The 16,261-nt window shown below is 38.3% G+C and overlaps 1 protein-coding gene across 1 annotated transcript; it reads right to left on the bottom strand.

The window, feature by feature from the left end:
• Positions 1–4,198: 4,198 nt before the first annotated feature.
• LOC140950892 (uncharacterized) lies at positions 4,199–12,851 on the bottom strand. Its single transcript, XM_073400108.1, has 12 exons — positions 12,764–12,851; positions 12,509–12,688; positions 12,108–12,212; positions 10,978–11,136; positions 9,861–10,220; positions 9,668–9,714; positions 8,882–8,992; positions 8,481–8,652; positions 7,635–7,734; positions 7,000–7,112; positions 6,027–6,158; positions 4,199–5,289 (listed from the first exon to the last, which is right to left on the bottom strand). Exons 1-12 carry the CDS (start codon positions 12,848–12,850, stop codon positions 5,167–5,169), a joined length of 1,689 nt encoding a protein of 562 aa, XP_073256209.1. The 5' UTR covers position 12,851; the 3' UTR covers positions 4,199–5,166.
• Positions 12,852–16,261: the final 3,410 nt, after the last annotated feature.

The following is a 16,261-nucleotide window of genomic DNA, read 5'->3' as shown; positions in this document are numbered from 1 at the left end:
TGGGGAATTTGTTCTCCGTTTTTCAGCCCCATTGTGGGGCATTTGCAGCTTTTCGAAAACAAGATGACAAATACTCGACAAATGCCCAGGGGGGAGGGGGGGAGGAATGGGCACGCTTGGAAATGACTGAGCCATTAATAGAGAATGATAATAATAATAATTATATGATAATTATTCAGTGACTATCAGAACGCAGGGATGTCGGGTTTAACACCAAAGGAACATAGCCTTTACAGAGCTTTAAAACACTGCATCCGCCAACACAAACTTGACTTGAACTTTGAGTAAAATTAAACAGCCTATACCAATAAGAACAAACTCTCACTTGAACTTCAGATATCTTACGGCTTCCGCGAACTTGTAAACACAGAACCCGAAAATCGACCTTCGTCACACTTGACTAAACACAGCAGTCCAGCTCGTGGGAAAAAACTTAGTTCGTCAAAAGAACTCGCTTGGAACTTGTATACCGTTTGACATAAGGTTCTAGAAAATACTAAACAGGCGAATAGTAGTAGCTTTTCGACATATTTTATGATTTCAGTAACTGACGCAAATCTGCTGACTCATGCTGAAATGTAAACATGCCCTAATTAATTATTCATGAATAATCCAAAAAGGTAGAGAACGTTCGAGAAAGTCACGCAAAGGAAAAAAGAAATTTTACTACGTAACACTCAACAAAGGCAAAATGTCCTTGTTTAGCATTTTGTAACTTTAAATTCATCATAAAACAGTTCGAAAGGAGGGCTCACTCGTGAAATGTTTTTCAACACTCGAAGAGAAATTTCGTGTCTCTGCGCGGCCACAAAATATCCTCTATTTATTCCTCGAGTAATTAAAGACTAAACTCGAAGTGATCTCAAGATATCACGAAGTAGTCCGATCTCATTTCGTGAAATAGTTAAAACAAGCCGAAAAGTCACGAACTTGCACGCCCAATCTTGTCCCGAAACTAGTGCATCATTTCATAACTTTTTTTCATGTCCCAAACTACCTTGTGTCACAGTAGCGCAATTGGCTAATCCCTCAACTTAGAGTCTCCTCTGATCTGACGGGTCACACAGGTGAGTCGGTTCAAACCCCAGGAAGGCCAAAATAGTGATTCCTTCTTCCTCGAAAAAGTTAAAGAATTAATCAAAGAAATCAAACTGATCTCGAGATATCTCGAACTAATTCGGCTCTCACTTCGTCAAAGAGCCGAATAGAGCCGAAAACCTACAGACTTTGCTTGCCCAATCTTGTCAAAAAATTGCAACTTTGATACATTCCTGAGCGTCGCGAAACCTTTACTTCGCGCTCCGCCGAAGTAATAAGATTAAAGCTAATTAGCATAATGAAATTCAACACTCGTGGTTTGCTGTTTATCTTCAAAGACGCCCTATTTTTATGTTTTTCATCGAGATATCGGGTTAAAAACAAGCATATTTGAATTTAAAAATATAATTCATCAAAATAAGCAAGGCTTTGAAGGCAAAAAGCTAAGCGGGATGGAATTCGTCGCGTTTGAAGAGTATCAGAGAGTATGTGTGGTAGACTTAGCCGGCTCGGCGATTCTTACTGTTTCCAATCCTTACCTGGATTTCCGCGTTTATCTTGCTTGTTATCCTCCAGAATCCTTTAAAATAATTTGCTTGACTTTTATTTAGCCAAACTGCGTCGATACAAGCTTTCATGGTCATTCTTCGCAAAACCAGCAACAAAATCCTTGCCGCGTTTCTGATTTTTCAGAAAAAATGGTTGCGTTACACTAATAACCGACCGGGGACTGAAACTAGACACATAATTGGGCAAAATTTATGGGCCAACTTTTTTTCATTAATCTTTTTTAATTTTGGCAATACAGGCCAGGAAAATGTGTTTTAGGATATTCTAGAAAGAAAAAACACCTTTCTAGGCTATAAAAACAAGAAGTTGAAAAAGTCGAAAAATTGACATTTTCCCTAGCGGTTAATCCATGGTCTTGGTCAAAAATTGGCTATTTTTCCATTTTCTTATTTTAGGCAATAAATGGCAGGAGAATGTGTTGTACCATATTCTGGAACAAAAAACGCCTTTCTAGACTATAAAAATAAGAAGTTCAAACCGTCGAGAAATTGAGATTTTTCCCAAGGGGTTAGCCTGTCCAGGGCAGCACTAAAACGAGGAATCCGGAATCCGGAATCCGGAAACGGAAACGGAATCACGGAAACGGAAACGGAAACAGAAACGGAAACGGAATACGGAATCAAATATCAATGATAGAAAATTAAAGAATTTCACATTACACAATTTAGTACAATCCAAAGAGAATTTGTCTTAGTTTCCTTGGCAGTTCCCTTAAATAAGTTCTTGTTATTGTGTCTTGATAAGATTTGCCGTAGTGTAGGTTAATGCACTGCAAGGCCGATGAAATTAATTTTACGAGTAACTTTTATTCACGAGTTCATTGGTTGAATAATACAGTTAAATATTACTTTTGTAGCTAATTGTCAAGATCGAGAATAGTCGTAGTTAGCCTCAGACCACACCACGTAATTGTCCCCAAACTGAATACTCCCCACATGACCGACCGGTGACGTGACCACAGTTCCGGTGTTTTAGCAATAAGTTCAACTTTTTCGCCAAGCTGACAGAATACTGATGGAATACTGGTGTACCGGTAATTGAGTTTACGTGGACGTCCGTATTTTTGTTGAAGAGGCTTATTAAACATGGCGCATTATTTTGGTGTAATCGGTTGCGGAATCAAGCAAATGCATGCACAATTTACTCTTCTCTTTGGACTCCACAATGCCATGGTTCTCTTGAGTAAGTTGTCTTGATAAATAAAACTGAACACTGTTGAAGACAACCCAGAAAAGACACTGAGAAAAACTTGACGGCGACGCCTTTCAGCTATGTAAACGACGCCTCTGACGATTCAAACGAGTCTGTTTCCATATAACTTACCTTTTTTCTTAAGGCACTAGTTTTGTCAGTAACGTTTTTCTCCTCGCTTTGCTGTCCCATGAGAATTTACATTCATTGCCGATAGTGGTATCAAGCGTCTTTTCACCGGAATCGACTCCTCTAGTGATACAGCGGTCTCCTCTCCTGTACTCAACTAATTTATTCATTTGTGTCTTTTTTTATCTGTTTATTTATTTCATTGTCATTGCTACTATTCTTTTTTTCAAATCGATCGCTTGGAACCTTCTTTCACAGATTCCGTATTTCATTTCCGTTTCCGTGATTCCGTTTCTGTTTCCGGATTCCGGATTCCGTGTTTTAGTGTCGCCGGTTAGTCCATGGTCTTGCTCAAAAATTGGCCATATTTTAGTCTTTCTATTTGAGGCAATATAGGCCAGGAAAATGTGTTTCGGGATATTCTCAAAAGAAAAAACGCCTTTCTAGACTATAAAAACAAGAAGTTCAAACCGTCGGAAAATCGAGATTTTTCCCAAGGGGTAGTCCATGGTTTTGGTCAAAAATTGGCCATATTTTAATCTTTTTATTTTAGGCAATATGGGCCAGGAAAATGCGTTTTAGGATATGCTAGAAAGAAAAAACGCCTTTCTAGGCTATAAAAACAAGAAGTTAAAAAAGTCGAAAAATTGACATTTTTCCCTAGCGGTTAGTCCATGCTTTTGGTCAAAAATTGGCCATTTTTCCATTTTTTTATTTGAGGCAATATATGCCAGAACAATGTGTTTTATCATATTTTCAAACGAAAAAAATGCCTTTCTAGACTATAAAAACAAAAAGTTCGAACCGTCCAAAAATTAGGATTTTTCCCAAGGCCTTAGTCCATGTTTTTTTTTCAAACTATGAAAAACTATGAAATCCGCCACAGCTAATCTCAAACCTGAATAGCTGTTTATAAGGACAATGAGAAAGTACCCTAGAACCAGACTCCGTAGTGGGAGAAAAAGGTGAAAAAAATTGGTGAACAAGGTGGGCTGAACTGTAGTGAGGGGAGGAGGGATTGTGGTGATTCCAACTTCCCAGTCCACTGCTCACTACAGAACCTGGTCTCAGGCTTATAAAAGAGGCACCCAATCATAGCCTGTTGTTCAACACCACACCAAACCTTACCCCACATCAGACCCAAATGGTTAAAATCTTCTTCGATCCCCAATTTCAGCCGAAAAAGTGTTGAAAACCCTATGGCTTGTGTAAGGGAGTCACTCCCACCTATTTCTCCTATCATTATATTACTGAATAAAATTTTAAAAAATACAAAGGAAAGACATTGCTATTTATTGACCTTTTTATCCAATGTTTGTACATTTGGTCAAAAATGTCATTCTTTGAACTATCAACATTGGCCCATATCATGTTGGCTCTTAGAGGAATTATCAAGCCACTTCGTGACAAAGAGACACAATAACTTGAGACAATACAAGACAGTTAAATACACTGTACATTAACACTTATCACTAATTTACATAAATCTCTGTATATCAATACTTAATTAGCCAGAGTGGATTTGAGCCAATCAGAAACGGATAATTTTTTTGAATGAATAATACTCTTTGTTAACTCTATGAGAGCATAGATCATGGCCAGTCTGTTTACATGTAAATCAGACTTGAGTGAAATCTTGAGCTGTCCAGAGCCAAGTCTACATGTTTAAAATTGAAAATCCTGTAAATAATGTGTATAATAATATTTCTTGTAAATAATAAGCTGAAGATCTCAAGTTTAAAACTGTCAGAGATAATACAATTGCAGCTGAAGCAATATCATGATTTCAATCAAAAATATTTTCAGTATATTTTATCTTGCATTTAAACCTATTCTACCCAATGTAGAGACTAACCCTAACCCCTAACCCTTCTACACCCCTACGAAATTCGTCCCAATTCACTTCTGTTAGAACTCCTCTATAGGCACTTAATGGCAGGCAAATGATAAATTTGAGACTTTGCAACCCTGTCAGACTGCAAGACTGAGACTGAGCACGACCAAGGTATGCAAGCACAAGACTCTAAAAGACCTCAAGACTCCACAAGTTATTGTCAATAAAAATACTATTTCATTAACCAGTTCAGGATGCAGCAGATAAGGTTTTTTTTCTGATTTACTCTAATGACATTCTTGAGAAGTACTGTAGATGATTATATAATACTCTAAATCCTTCTATTCCACTTTCTGCAGTAATCAAAATCATAAATATGGTTCTACACTCAAGAATGAGTTTCATCAAAGATAACGATTGTTACTCGCTAAGAGATCAGTTTGTAAAAGTAGCAGGAGAACAAACACGAGTATTGCAATAACAGCAGCCAAGTATGATCCATGAACGGGCATGAACATCAGTTTGGCCTTCAATAAAAAGAAAAATTAATATCTTCAAAAAATCTAATGCCAATAACAAGTTTTGGGTTGTGGGGAGACATGGCGAGACAGGTTGTTTCTGTCCACCTGAGGGGAACAACAGCAGGCTCTGAATCTTTAAGTTCATGTACCCTTATTTTACTCCTTGGGAGATACACAAGGAACTAGACTTCCCCCTACGCCCTTTACCTCACTTCTTGGGGAACACTGGGGTCTCCACATCCACATCCTCTACCTTGCCCCAGGGGGAGGGAGGTAGGGAGACTATGATTAATGAACTACTCATTTCAAATGCTTGTGCATTTTGTTTGGTTCCCAATGAACTGAATCTAAGCCAGACAACCAGCTCTAGCTGTTCATATTAGAGAGGTACTGTCTCTGTTACAGGTCAAATTTGATTTCACCTTAAAATCATTTAACCTAGGTTTATTCTTAATTTCCTTTGTCTTCTGGGGCTAGGAGGAAAAGGAAATTGAAAATCAACCTAGGTTGAATCAAAATTAACCTGTAACATCTAACTTATAGAGAACTTGATTGTACTTAGCAACGTCCACTACTAAGAGTGACTCCACTGGCAGGGTGCACTTTTAAATCACACTTAATTCTTGTACTGTTCATTCCTTACACATCTTTGTTTCTTACATAGCAGGGCATGGTAACTAGTTTCTTGCTTATTGCAGCAGAAAAAAATTTGCCCAACTCCCAAAATTTCCCAAAACTCCTACCTTCATTTCAGCGCTGTGAGAAAATAATACAAAAGAGTCAAGGTCCAACTGAGATGCAGAGGGATAACCAAACACTCTGACCTGAAGACATGTCTGTTTAAACTTGCGTGCAGCTGCCGTCAAGCGTGAAGCCTGCAAAACAAACAAAAATATACATAGGAAAGGAAATAAGTGGATCACAGACTGGTGAGACTCGATAAATAAGAGAATATAAGTTTTTCGGAAAGTGCTGGCAAAAAAATTCACAGCTAGTGATGTCTTATGATGCATTCCTTTACGTTGCTGGTTAGTACATAGAGACTTAGACTAGACACGGGTGCAACATTCATCTCTCAAATTTTGTTTTTTTTTTATGAATGACCAGATGACAAAGTAAAATGTTACTGTGAGGTCAGATTCTAATCACCAGAAAGTTTAGCAAATTTTAATCAGATACTGTTTCCATCAATAGGCCAACATGGTTATTTAGCTATAACAACTTTGAACACATCCCACTTAATAATTATAAAAATACAACATCCAACAATTACCACAACAGACTGCTGAGGGAATTAAAACTTTCCTCCTCTAATAATGCCAACAATGCTCTGGATTGAAACCAATCTACCATGAGCGAGGTTCATGATACACTAATCACTAACAACCACATGTACAGTGATACAAATAGTACTACGCAGTAAATTGACACTATTGCCTGATGAAGACCTGCAGTCTGTGGTTGAAATACTGCAATCAATATCCAAGTAACAATCGTGAAAAAAACAATAAACAAATCCTTTATACACAATATCCACGATGAACAATATCTTTCATGACATCCAGCAACTTATACACCAGTCAAGTGAAAATAGTACAATGTGATTCAATGCCCTTGTCCTCCCAAACAATCCCACAAAAGTAGGTGCAACTCTTCTAGATATTCCAGGCTATTACTCTTTCCAAAGTAAGCTATGGAGTCCAAAAATACACTTACTATGAAGACAGGAACTATAACCAGAATCAAAGCAATGATTGGCATAAACACTCTGTACACAAGCTGACTGTTGGACCTAATTTCTTGAAAATACATAGCCAAGTTCACAACACCTGTAAATAAATAGAAACAACTGACTGTAAAATTAATCTCTAAGCTGATTACAAACTGGGGTGCACAGAGAACTTTGTTAAAACTATTCTCCCAGACAAAAAGAGGACAGTGCAATGGGGGCAAACAAAAATTCAAGAAGAATCTTAGGGTCGGGTTGGTTTGAAGACAAAGACCCCATCAAAGGATTGTCTTACAAATAAACTGGAGAACTGCCCACCTACCCCTCCCCTAAGCCAACATTTTGCCCTAAGTGAAAAGTAAGTGTTAATTTTGGTTTGGGGGGGGGGGGGGTAGGTGGGCAGTTTCCCAGAAACCTCATTGATCCACATTTTGTGCAAACACTTAGCCTCCATCACTACTGCGTCAGCAAGCCTCCCATTATGGGTCAGAAAGGACTAGTCGGGGGGGGGGAGCAGTAATAGTATGGACCATACACAGCGCCAAATACGCTTGTTGCAGATATCACAGCTTAACAAACAGTTTAAGAGAGGAAAGTGATAATACAACTCATAAATTATTACCTATCACAGCGACCTCAAAAGAGCTGAACATAATCAGAGTTGCTATCACAGAAATCAAGCCATTTATTCTTGTAAGATTTTTCTTTACTTCCAGAATATCCTGCAATATAAAGCGTATACATTACAAACATTTATTAATTGCCCTTCAAATGGAGTAACTGCACTACATATTCTGTAGGTATAGTGCTCCTTCGCCATATATAGCCCTGTTTATAGCCAGCTTTCATACAGAAAAAAATTTAAAGTGTGATCATTCACAGGAAAGCTACTGAGCAGTACTTTCCTGTGGTACTGTTTATTATGCTGTACAAGGTGGTTCTAACTTTTGAGTCTGTGGATGAAATCCTAAAGTGTGACAATTCAAATGAAAGCTACTGAGCAGTACTTTGCTGTAGTACTGTTTATTATGCTGTACAAGGTGGTTCTTTCTTTTGAGTCTGTGGATGAAATCCTAAAGTGTGACCATTCAAATGAAAGCTACTGAGCAGTACTTTCCTGTGGTACTGTTTATTATGCTGTACAAGGTGGTTCTTACTTTTGACTTTGTGAATGAAATCCTGAAGTGGGACCATTCATATACCATTCATAAAAGTTACTAAGCAATAGGTTCCTGCGGTGGATGTGCATCATGCTTTATCAGGGAGCTCCAACTTTTGAATCTTTTGACCAAAAACTAAAAAGGAAACCATGCACTCAAATGCAAGGCAGTGGAGAGCTAACTCTCGGACTATAGTGCTACTTCTCTTCATCCAATTAACATTATTCTCCTCCACAAAATCTATGTTGTCTTTGCCCTATGTTTTTGAGAATGATAATGAACAGGCCAGGTATGTTTTCTCACAATACCTTCATTATGATACTGAGATCCTTAGTTTTTTCCTCCATCCTGATGTTGATTTCTCGCAGGTAGAATATTAGCAGTTCACACTGAGCGCAGTAATTAACAATGGTGACAGCACTGACACAATACTCAACCAATTTACCCAGAACCATGAAGCACACCACTGTCCACTGTGCACTAGCAGAAAACAAACAGTACAACTAAACATTAAAACAACAGCCTAAACTTGCAATAGGACACAATGTAAATATTATGAAACTTCCTGAGTTTGCAAGTCTTAATTTAAGGATGAAATTGTCTCAAAGAAAGTTTTCAGAAGGCTGTAATAAACAAGGTGATAAGTTGTAGTTATTCTTTAAGACAGTTGTAGGGTGGTAACCATAGAGTGCTGTCTGCCTCCACTTACCTTGTGTTGTACTTGAATCCAGTGACTGAGGGCAATTTAAAGGCATAACAAAACCAAATAAAATTGCAGACTCCAAAAATCACCATCAATATGCCACCAAACAAAAAAAACCTACAATGAATTGAAGGGAAAAACAAAACAAAAACAACAGATTAACAATAACAACGAAACTGTAAGAACTAAATATTATGTACCTTAATGAGAACACTAGTTTGCATTTTGATTTTTGTTGAACTTCTCATATTTACAATCATCATCAATCCTGATACAATAAAACCTTGTATAATTTTCTTTTGCATTTAGCTGTTTAAGGAATGACATACAATAAAAAACTTCACATGAACACATTTATTTATTTAATCTCTACCACCATGTGGTGCAGAACATACAACAGCGCGATGAACCCACCCAGCCCAGGATAGGTTTGCTAGCTGCACCACTGGGGACCATGTCCCCTACTCTTTTTGAAGAGCCACGTGGATTCTTTAACCTCCTACAAGAAACAGATGAGTAAAAGCCCTCTGAGATGGGACCCCACAGTTTTTTGTCCTTATCCAAGATGACTACAAAGTCTAACTGTTTTCAGATGTCATTGCAAAGGCAGCACTTTTTCGTCAGTTATTTAAAGACCCTAAGTGTTGGTCTGGCCAGGGTGTTGGTCTGGCCAGTGATTGTACCCGCGACCTCCCGCTCAGCAGACCAGCACTCTCCCAACTGAACTCATGTACAGCTGTTAACTGGGTATACAGTGTACCAAGATAATTCCAGCCTCCTGTAAATACAAACCTTAGCCTTGAAACAATCTTTCTGGAAACAGAACTGAGCAGAAAAACCTGAAGAGACAAAAAAAAAAAATAAGAAGATACTACATGAAAATATTGAGTGATTTTTTATTCCAAGAACCCATATCTCATGAGACTTAAGTATCAAATAAAAAATAATGAAATAAATAAATAAGAAAATAAGAATAAATGTTGACCTTTTCTATCAAGGCATTGAGTCCCTCACTTTCTTGTATCCTGAATAAGTAAAATCCAATGAAGAAGGCCAAGAAGTGTAATACATTGGGCACCACATACGTACTGAAGATATGTGAACACTCAGTTACAGCTGGCCTCCATAATGCTGGTGTGGCCAACGTATAGAAAGGAAGCAATCCTGGACTTGTTAAGTTTCCATATATCAGAGGTCCACTAGTGAACTCCTGGAAATAACTTGAGGGCGTAGCAGTTGAATAGTTTGGGGTTGTAACATTTGTCCTGTTTGTCGGATGTGGAGGGATGCTGCTTGGATGTGTGACTGTTTTTATGGGTGCTGTGGTTTTATGAAAATGTCTTAACTAAATAAAAAGAAAATCAGAACACAATGTAAGCACTTGGTGGCAGCTAGCAAGTCACTACTGCCTTAACACCACAAGAAAATCCTACTTTTTGCAAAAAAAATTGCTGGACACCCTGCAAACAATAGTATTAGAGCTTTCAAGCTCTAGATCATTTTCTTGGATTACCTCCTCTGGGAATGAAATCTTCGTGAAAAGAACACATATTGCTATTAACTGGCAATCAGTTGCTGAGGTCTTAATAATTGTAGCAAAGGCTGGAATGAGTGAAGGGTAACACAAGCGGAACATTAAAAAGCTACCTACCTACCTAACCCGCTTCCCCGGTAGGGGGGGGGGGGGGGTTCTCCCACACATAACAGCCGAAATATTCCAAATTCTAGAGTTAAGGTGGCTTGGCAAGATTTTTAATGGGGTAGCAGATCTCACATTTTAGTAAAATCCATCTGGTGGCCTATTATCAGTGCTGTGGGCTTTTTGGCGGCAAAAAAGAATTTAAGTCTAGCTTTAACAGGCTAAAAGTTTTTTATTCTTGATATTTTTGACCAACCAGTTGGATTTTACTACTTTAAAACTTCAGCCTCATGGGCTATTGACTCAGAGCCCATTCGGGCTTGAGGAGTAACTGTTAAATATTCATTATGTGTGTTGTGAAAGAATAATGCATTTTCAGTTCAAGTTACATTATGGCAAATTTCTTAGCATTGCAGGTTGTGACAAGACAGTTAAAAATGGAAATTCTCGAAAATATACACACCTCATTTTTGATGGGCCGGGCTTGACAAGCCATAATACTAGATCCATAACTAAATATAATTAAGAGAAATATGAAAATGGTGTACATAATGTTGAGGATTTTCCGCAATGAGCAGCCTTGGTAACGGAATGACTGAATGTGAAATGGTCGCCATGCAACCTGAAAATAAACATAACAGTGTTGTTTTAGAACACATCCATACCTCTGGAGAATTCTATGGCATTTCTAACCTTCACAAGCCATTATTTCTTGGACTAAATCCATCGAAAAACTCAAATTGTTCATTTATATATTACTTAATCAAAACCATTCACTGCATAACTCATTTAATGCCAAAATAGTCTGAAAATGGTATCTACAATTCACCCTATCCAGTGCACTGTAGTGCTGGGAACATTGAAATACTGTGAACTGAAGGTTTTTTTACCCTCAAGAAGGAAAGTTCTATCACAGCAGACAGTTGATAATGAAGTGTCTGCATTAGCAAGGTTGACTTTCTATGAGAATCTGTTGATTGGGCAAGAAACAAGTGTCCATTGTCCCTATTAACAGCTGTCCGTGTTACTTAGGATGGTTGAATTTAGACACAGTGTAAGGGCTTTCCCCAGGGACAAAGAAAAGTATTTGTTATAACAAGATGTCTGTATTAAGAGGGTGTCTGTAAAGCGGGGTTCAACTGTATATAAATAACATATTATGCTTTGTAAAAGCTGAAGAAATTGGTATGGTTATCCTAATACCTTGAAAAGGCTGGAGCGGGGACACTCCCACATAAAAGTGTCAGGGATGATTGTCATCTTGTTTGGGGGGTAAAAATTGCAGAATTTAGTCTCACTCAGGGTGTTCAGGACCAAAAACTAACATTTTTATCCATAAATGTATCACTTTGTTGGGTTGTGTGTAAAAATAACAAAATGCTGTCATCCTGTGTTCAGTGTTTTGAAGCAAGGTCCCCTGAGCCATGTCCAGATTGGTCTGCTTTTATCCTTTATGAGTTTCATTATGATGACAGACTTGCTTATCTCACCACCAAGCCTTTTTGGAAAGAATCCTCATTCACAAACGAAATGTTACTCATTTTCAAACCAGATTAAACCCCCCACCCCCACCCAGGGCTCTTAAACACTTACCAAGGACAAAATGTAGAAATAGGGATAGATGACCTGGCTTTTGCAAGTTAGAAGGAGACTGGTTGTAGCATTAAAATCTCCCCTCTGTTGAGCTTCATCTCTGATCTAAACAAAAGACAGAACAACTACATGAAACTGACATCAATTGTTTGGTAATTCAACCTTACAGTTAAAATTTAACTTAACTAGGTATAAGCGATGGAAAAATTTAAATAGAAATGGGCGTCATTTTACTGATAATATGATTTTTATTTTAAAAAAAAATTAAACACAGCTGGACCTTATACCTGCTTATACACATGCACAAGAACGTGCAGCTCACCTTCGAACAATTGTCGGAAACGAATTACGTGTTTACGATTTCATCCAAAACATCAAGCCCTTCTTGCAAAACTACTCACCTCAATGCTTGTACTGTCCCATATATCTGCAAAGGAAGACCTGCTACTAGCTGCGTCGTCTAATTCATTCAAATGGCTGCCTAACGCATCTCCATCGACGTAAAAGTTCGCGTTATTTTGATTTCCCAACATTGTACCATAGTTAGAAATACTAGGCAACAGTCTTCGTAATGCAGCTCTCTGGACGATTAAAAGAAAAGGCTTAATTCAGCATGGATTCTAGGCATATTTAGCGCAATGAAAGCCCATAATTACCAAGGTTCGAGCACTGTAAATTGCATCCCAATTCTGTTGTGGCTGGACATGTTCCCCAGAGGCAATGTACACTTGCTTCTCTTGCATGTTATTATGCAGCGGAAGTAAGGTTCAACTTTGACGGGGACTTGGTTTGGTGCAGTCAAAATGACCCTTGGCGATAAGAGACCCAAGGGCCCTTTTCTTGAATGTCCCGGTTATTCTAATCAAAATCTAGAGGAGCTAGAGCAAATATGAGCGCGGGTCCTTGCAAACAAAACAAGCCTTTTTGTTTTGTTCACGGACACTGTAATCATGTTATATCTATCTTCAATTTCTTGAATGTAAAAGAACGCTTTACAGGACTTTAGAAGAACGGCCCTAGAAGACCCTCCCAAAAGACCACGATTGAAGGAAGGCGGGGAGGGGGGCTTGGGTGTTAAGTTTAAAATCCCTTCTGAACTGCGATCATGGAAAGAATATTGAGATAAGAAATAGAACACAAACAGCCGTGATAAACATATTCGACTCACTCATTTAATAAACTTGACGTTTCTTATGCTACTCAAAGTACATTTTCAAAAGTACCGTTCAATCACTATCACCGGACAAGTAGAAGGGGGGGGGGGGGGGGGTGGGACTCTGTCGTACAACTATCCATCGGAAAACTATTCAAAGATCTGAGTATTCAGTACTGTGGAAAAAAATTGTGTTATCCATTGCATAGAGATTTATCCACCTTTCAAATGACTGAGGCCTTTCCTGCAATCTATTGGGATCGTGATGCCGGTACGCGCGGCGGGAATGCTTCGTAACCTACGTGTTAAATTACGTATAAATTCAAAGCGTTTCGGACGATCAGAGGAAAGCATTCGTAGTAAACGGAGACCTATGACTTTAAAGTGTTGTACATGTGTGATACCGTTTTGGTAGACTGTGGCAGATTACAGTACTCTAGGTCAAAGGATAATGGTGGTAATGATCGAGGATTGTGTGGAAAACCCAGGAGAAAATGGGAAAACCCAAGCGTGAATGGGTGGTAAGAGTTGTTTTTCTCAAACAAATCCTTCTAATTTTCGGCGGGCCGTTGCAATCGCTACTTTTGAGATATACAGCTGAACATTTACAGGTCACCTAAGTAATTTTAAAATGTTATTCAGTTTCAGCTCGTGCTAAAAAAAATTTTCAAAAGCGAACTGTTTTTGTGTTTACAAAAAGATGATCACGTGATCAACTAATGCAAAAGGGCTATTCGCCATCTCACATCTCCCATAATACACCTTCTTTGCGCACCAAAAGTTTGCTTAAGTATTGTCTTTTATTTCTCTTGGGACGACTGTAATACCCAGGTTATGCAAAGTTTTGGTGGCAAACAAGGTGTATTATGAGGCATGAGCAAATGGCTAATTACTAGAAAATTGAGACACCAGGAAGAGTGTATTTTGGGAGTTAAGTTTACTTGCTATAGGGCAGCAAAATTCAGCTGAGCTAAGTCTTAGAAGTCTGGTTTCGTCTAACGGTTGCAGGATCCATGCGGCACATCCCCAGCCAAAAATTTCTAAGGTTCAGTTCAGACGCCGAACTTTAAATCAGTGCGCCAACTTGGGCAATGATGGGATCTTACATCTTTTGTAAACAAGGCCAACTACGCGTTATGAAAATCAAAAGTTTATTTTGGTTGGTTTCCATGGTGAATAATAAGTTCCAAACAAAAGGCGATCTTTGAAACCTAAGTTAAACGCATTACTGCAAGGAATCGAGCACAATGTAAATCTGTTTTGTGTCATGCGCAATTGAGTCTTGCTAAAAACCAGTGTCTGATTGACCAATGAAAAGTCTTATTTTGAATGGTTTCTATAGAGACAAATTGCATTGTTCTTTGGAGTGAAGCTGATTACTAATTACTAATTAATTTATCAAATGGTTTGTTATTTGGTTGGTATAAAATCTAATTACATTACTAACTGGTAGGGTGAACTTAACCAATTATATGTCCTGTTTTTGCCTCGTTTCCATAGCGAACAAAACATTACAATCAGCTGAATCCAGTGGCCAGGAAGATATTCCGTACTTTGCATGGAATTAAACCAATAAAATGCTATGTTTTGTTGAGTTTCTATAGAAAATAATTACTTAAACAATAAATAGATTGTCTTTATTTTCTTACAGTCCTGGCCGATATACTTATTACACTTACATTTTAATCAAACATCTCCTGACCGACAGAACTGAGAGCGCGATGGAGCAAAGTCAAGGTACTGCTGCTGTAGTTTAAAAATGCTGATATTTTTTTCAGTTCCTTCTTATATTCCTCGCTTAACGCTTAAGTATATCCAAACGGAACAACGCATTCCATCACACTGAAATTTAAAGAAAATATTATAATATATACGTTGAACGGCGATTTTGCGTCCCAGAAAAAAAACCGAAGTTCAAATGTCATTTCAAATACATAATGTACGCTCCAGGAGTTCTTTTAAATTGGTTCAAATGGTGCATAGCTTGCAACACACAGAAAAAATACGTTTTTCTTTTGAAGAAAATATCGAAGTTTTTTGCTTTAATAGAATAGTGAGATAACGTTTAAAAAATCAACATTTGGACATCCAGTGAGACACAGTGGAGACATTGGGCTTTCTCGTGTTTGACGTCTTGAAAAGCAGAACATGACTTAAAAGTTTTTTAAAAGAGACCTTTCCTGAACATTACTAGATGTCTCTCCAGTTTGTTTGAAAATAAAGATTTTTTTTTGTGATTTAGTAACACTAGCAGGGGACGCAACTAAACCCTTCTCAAATCGCTTTTTCGTCAGTATCCACTGTGCCATCCCTCTCTAGAGTAGAAAATTACTTGGTTGTTTCTTTTTATCGTTTTCTTTGAAATGTGGTCGCTAACTGTGGAGCTGTTTTTTTTCTTCAGAAATTCAACAACAGTACCCGCCTCCTTCAAGATCCATGGGATGGCGGCTTCCCCAACCAGTGTCGTGCTATATTCCACAAGTACAATGGTAAAATTGTTTAACTGGAGTAATAGACAATTCTAGGTAGAAACAAAAATTAAAAGAGATATTTTCTCTTTTAGGACTTACAGCGTTCCATTTCTTCATGCAAATACACCTAACAGTGGAAAACAAGTAACTTTGCTAGAGAAAGCTCGCCGCTTACGGCCCCAATGCCACATCTGCTTCAAGACTTTCTCCAAATCTGGAGCATTGAAGGTACGTACTTTAAATAGTTGTCCTTGTTTTTAACATTTATATAAGTGCCGTTACAACCAAGCACTAGGTTTTCTCAAGGACACCTAGGGACCCGCAGACAGGGAGTGTGAGGCAAGGGGGGAGGGGAGGGGATAGTTTTTGGCCTCTTCTGCTGCATGATGCCAAACAGTAGGAGCGTATATTTTGCTCGTTGGAAGAAAGCCTCACTCCCCCGACTGCTATAAACCCCGACACCCGCCCCGCTAGGTACATATCCAAGATGGCCGCCCTTACCGGTAGGCGATCGATCTTAACAATCGTAC

The sequence above is a fragment of the Porites lutea genome, chromosome 10 (assembly GCF_958299795.1).
Source record: "Porites lutea chromosome 10, jaPorLute2.1, whole genome shotgun sequence".
Taxonomy (NCBI): Eukaryota; Metazoa; Cnidaria; class Anthozoa; order Scleractinia; family Poritidae; genus Porites; species Porites lutea.
The sequence above is the reverse complement of the archived record's forward strand: the minus strand, read 5'-3'. Positions and strand labels throughout refer to the sequence as shown.

Bases quoted from the DNA above. Each gene is read 5' to 3' on its own strand.
- LOC140950892 (XM_073400108.1), bottom strand. From the start codon at position 12,850: ATGCAAGAGAAGCAAGTGTACATTGCCTCTGGGGAACATGTCCAGCCA. The intron at 12,213-12,508 runs GTGAGTAGTTTT...TCTTTTGTTTAG, and splicing joins GGGACAGTACAAGCATTGAG to ATCAGAGATGAAGCTCAACA. The intron at 8,653-8,881 runs GTAAGTGGAGGC...GTTTTCTGCTAG, and splicing joins GGATTCAAGTACAACACAAG to TGCACAGTGGACAGTGGTGT.